Source organism: Tachypleus tridentatus, chromosome 3, assembly GCF_004210375.1.
Source record: "Tachypleus tridentatus isolate NWPU-2018 chromosome 3, ASM421037v1, whole genome shotgun sequence".
Lineage (NCBI taxonomy): Eukaryota > Metazoa > Arthropoda > Merostomata > Xiphosura > Limulidae > Tachypleus > Tachypleus tridentatus.
In genome coordinates, this window is record NC_134827.1 from 107,137,132 (window position 1) to 107,141,790 (window position 4,659).

The 4,659-nt window shown below is 31.9% G+C and overlaps 1 protein-coding gene across 1 annotated transcript; it reads left to right on the plus strand.

Moving 5' to 3' along the window:
* Positions 1–1,317: 1,317 nt before the first annotated feature.
* On the plus strand, positions 1,318–4,349 carry LOC143247693 (allene oxide synthase-lipoxygenase protein-like). The gene is made up of 2 exons (XM_076496087.1): positions 1,318–1,449; positions 2,532–4,349. The coding sequence occupies exons 1-2, from the start codon at positions 1,358–1,360 to the stop codon at positions 2,644–2,646; spliced, it is 207 nt and encodes a 68-aa protein (XP_076352202.1). The 5' UTR covers positions 1,318–1,357; the 3' UTR covers positions 2,647–4,349.
* Positions 4,350–4,659: the final 310 nt, after the last annotated feature.

The window sequence follows — 4,659 nt, forward strand, 5'->3', positions numbered from 1 at the left end:
AAAAAAAAAAAACTTATGTAGACATCTTAATTAACACACACCGTTATAAACTAACGTTCAACAAATAACGAAATACAACTTACCTATAAGACGCATAAAAAAGTAGTTGTTTTGCTTCGTGAACCCTCATTGGTTCCTTACTATCTGAAAGGAGTGACGTCACTTGCGTGAGAAACTGGCAGATGTCTGTCGGTTTTAAAAACGTACACACATTAACAAGCTCGTGCTGAAACCTATTTTACATCCTAACGTGAGATAATTGTTATATTATTTTTTTTCACAATATTCTAAACATTATTTACCGCTTATTATATCACAATACTCAGGCAGCTAATAAACAGACTTCAACAATATAACACTATTGGCACTGTAGTAAATTTTAACATGTTACAGAATTAACATCGTAGCAAATCTAAAAAAGTGATGTGTGTTTTCATCCATATTATCGATCTATTTTAACCACAACAAAATTGACCAGTTTGTGGTTCACCATCTTTTCATTTAAGCACAGTAAATATTTTAGATGATCACGCACTACTAGATAACAGCATGTTTCTCCAAATCCAACACAATGTGGTTAGGTAAGCACACAAACACACACAAATAATATGCACTCTCTAAACCATACCGTTAAAGACTAAACTACTGTTGTGTAAAACTTGCTGCCAACACTAACTGAAAATAAGTTTTCTGTTGCTTAAAATAATTAAAGGTCAATAAAAGGTCACAATAATTATGGTTCGTTTCACATTTCCAAAATGTTTCCGTAACTTACATTCCTCTATATAACGTTTTTATTATTATTACTATTTTGAACTTGGTCGACTCAACGATTTTCTCAAATAAACACTGATATTTTATTCTTTTAATGAACAGTTGGTGTTTGGTTATTAACAATTGTTTTAACATTTAATCTAGTTCAATAAAATATCTTCCTAAAATTATACTTGGTTCGTAGTGTAGTAACACTAATTAACCATCTTATTTCATATTTCAGGTACTTATTATTATCGCGCATTAATCACACAGTTTGTTTTCGTAACTTATTTATTTAAAGCGTGCACTTATTCTTGAATGACCATATTTTCTAATTATACGTTTTAGTAGCACGTATTTAAAGAGTTTGTTGGGTAAAAATCCTTAAATAACAGTTTTTATTAAAACATATTTCCAAACGAGAAATTCAATAATTGACAGCAGAAATACCATTAATTTAAAACCTATATGACGGTTTTGTACAAATTTATTGTATCTTGACATAACCTATAATTTCATATTTTTATAGCGCCCTCGTACGGAGAAAGATATTCTTGACCAACTGCCAAACAAAGAGACAACGTTTGATGTAGTACTTGCTATGCGCATGTTAAGCACCAAAGCCACCAAGTCTTTGGGTGACTTTGAAGTTCGATACCTCTTTGATCCTTCCGACGTGGAGGCACATAGAGAGTAAGTTGCTTGGAAACGAATTTTTGAAAACACAACAGACCTACTGGTAAATCCTGGTTGTCCCATCCTCCAATAAAAGAGAAAAAAACAATAAAGTCATTAGACATGCAGCTCTAGCGTTTGTATGGCAAAGTAGATATAATAAGAGCATTCATTAATGTTACGTCATGTCGTATCTACCCAACCCAATATATTTTTGAGAGAAAAAAAATAAAGTATTGCTTAATAACGGTCAATCATATACAACTTTTCAATAATATATTCTCTCTATCCAAATGGTAACGTCCAGGTGTAGTGTTAATAATCCAGTTGTATACAGTTTCATTCATGTGAACAGGAAAAGGTAAAAATAAGATTTCCAAGTCCAATGTATCCATTACTTCGAATATCCAGTAATTTATTTGTCATGAGTTTTTTAACATTTTACCATCAAGTACAAAGTTAACAACTAACAGATGATATTGAATTAACAGTTGCGGTTAAACAAACTCGAAACTTATGTTTAATCAAAACAAAATTAAGACCACCTTCATTAAAAAAAAAAAAGATGACTAACCATTATTCAATGTAAGTTTTATTATCATTTGTCGAACCCACGTCATGACAAAGTGTTTGACTTAAGATCATACAGAAGATAGAAATCAATTAGTCAATGGCCATGGTGTTTGACTTAAGGTCAACTATAAGATAAAACCAATCAGTCAGTGACCATAGTGTTTGACTTGGATAAAAAACCAATTAGTTAATGACCAAAGTTATAACTATAACTTAAGTTCTGATATTTCATTAAGAAATGGACTGTTCCAACGAGAGACACATTTTGTAGTTTGTTTTCTTTAACTAATCATTTTGTCTAAGCAACTTTAAACAACTGAAGAGAAATTCCCAGTAATTTGACATCCATCGTGTTATACCAAAATTGAAAGGGCATTCTACAAGATTTCTCGAAACTCCAACCAAATAAACTTTTAGTTTTGAAATGACAAAAGTATCAAGTCCGATAAAAAATATAGCAATATAAACAGATAAGTAACAGTTTGATATGAATAGTTTTGAAAAGCTGTTTTTGTCTTTCCTTTCAGGTTTGTGGAGGAGCTTAAAAACATCAGCGAAAAAATTAAAAAACGGAACGAGACCCGAAAGTGTGCCTACACGTGGCTCGATCCAGAGATAATCCCTAATTCAGTGGCAATTTGATATTCCACACAGGGATTGTTCCCAAGTTTTAATAACAGCAGGGATTGTTCCCAAGTTTTAATAGAAGCTTTCTTTCTTGAGGAAAATATTTTATTCTTTATCATTATCAATACTATTTTTCGCGGCTTTATTATTTTTATTTCTGGGGCTGTTGTTGGGGGGAAGGGGTACCATATTAGAACTAAATAGTTCCTAAATCTATATATTGATTATTATAATGAATGTGAGTGGGGGAATATACATGAAACTGTGTTTATTTCACTCAGAAAAGAAAAAAAAACATCTTGGCCAATAGGAAGCATTTATGACACAAAGTTCTATTTTATTATAGAGGGCGTTACGTGTAGTTTTTAAAATAAAATTAATGCGGTGTATATAACCTATTATTATTGTTGGATTCGCCTACCTTGTGGCACTGGGGTAAGTCTGAGGGCTTATAACACTAGAAATCGGGTTCCGATAACATGGTAGGCACAGCACCGTTGTGTACCTTTGTGCTAAATAACAAACAGAAACTATTGCTTGATTTTGTCAACATATTAAAATGCATGCGATTATCAAAATCAGATATGTAATTTTCATGCGTTTTGAAACACGTTTCTACATAAACCTAAATATATTTTGTCTGACGCTGGCTTTTAGAATATATTAGAAAGAGTTGGTGGTTTGATAATTTGATGTTAATGTGCAGTGTAGGTAAACATTTCTACCCACATTAGGACAAATTATTCTAATTTATATATTCTCAACGCAAACCAAAACGTTGCAACTTTGTTCCATCCAGTCCTATCTATTTAGGAACTTTTAACTCTGTAGATATAATGAAAATATATTAATTTAGCTACCTCTTTTATTAGTCAATTACAAGATAATATGGGCTTAAGTTTTGCCCTCCCTTCACTCTCGAAACGTGACCCCCCCCCGTAGTTTGGTTAAGAAGAGAAACAAAATAAAAAATTTGTTTTAACAATGGAAACAGTCCTTCTCAGCTAGAACACTGGCTTTACCAGATAATTTGATCATAACAGTGTAATACTCTAGATGCGAAGAGTCGAGAAACGTGGCATTAACACGTTCTCATCAATAAAGAGGCTTAGGGTTTATCCCTAAAATGCAAGGCTCGATAAGAGACGGTTTAAAATTATCAGTCTGGTCAATACCACTAGATAAACTCCGTAGAACTTGTATCCCACTATGGGGAATACCATTAGATGAATCCTCAGAACTTGTATGATTTCGGGGTTAGTTTATTTTGCGGCGAATAGTTATCAGAACTACATAACCTAACAACCAAACTAGTTTGCGCTTAACTTTGTCCACAAAACTCCTGTCGTGAACATAATTATAGTTTTGTGACGTAGGTCGCATGAAATTATATTTTACGTGTTGGAGATTCGCGATACTCAAAAAGGACGAAGTGCCTTTTGATTAAGTTTTATTTTACGATACCTGTTAACGTTTAACGTGTTAAAAGTGTGTTATATTAAAAAGTAATTCTAACTAATATACAGAGTTTGCTTTTTATTGTTTTTTCAAAACGTTTTGGTGAAGGAAACTTGTAAGGCTATAGAAATAAATGTACGTATACTTCTATACATATAGAAAGGATATTTCTTTTGGTAAATACGGTTCATTTAAATTATGAAATTTTCTGTTCATTGTAAATAAAATAATAAATAATTCTACGTGGCTTTCAAGTGTCATGTATCGAACACCTTGTTTTTATTTCAGGAAACTGGAAAGTTCAAACATTTATTTCGGACTCAATTAATTCGCAAGTGTAACCTAACTCTCATGATATTAACTCTCTCAACAACTATTTTGAAGTGGAATAAACTTCAACAGAAATAACGAAATATTAATATGTTTACAAGTGAAGTATCGCGTACGAAAATATTCATGACGAATAACAGCTTCAAAAGAAAATGATAAAACATAAACTCTGATAAATATCTTGTGTGATGTCACATGTAAAGGTCCAATTACACGTTTAGGTTCATTAAATTACATTTT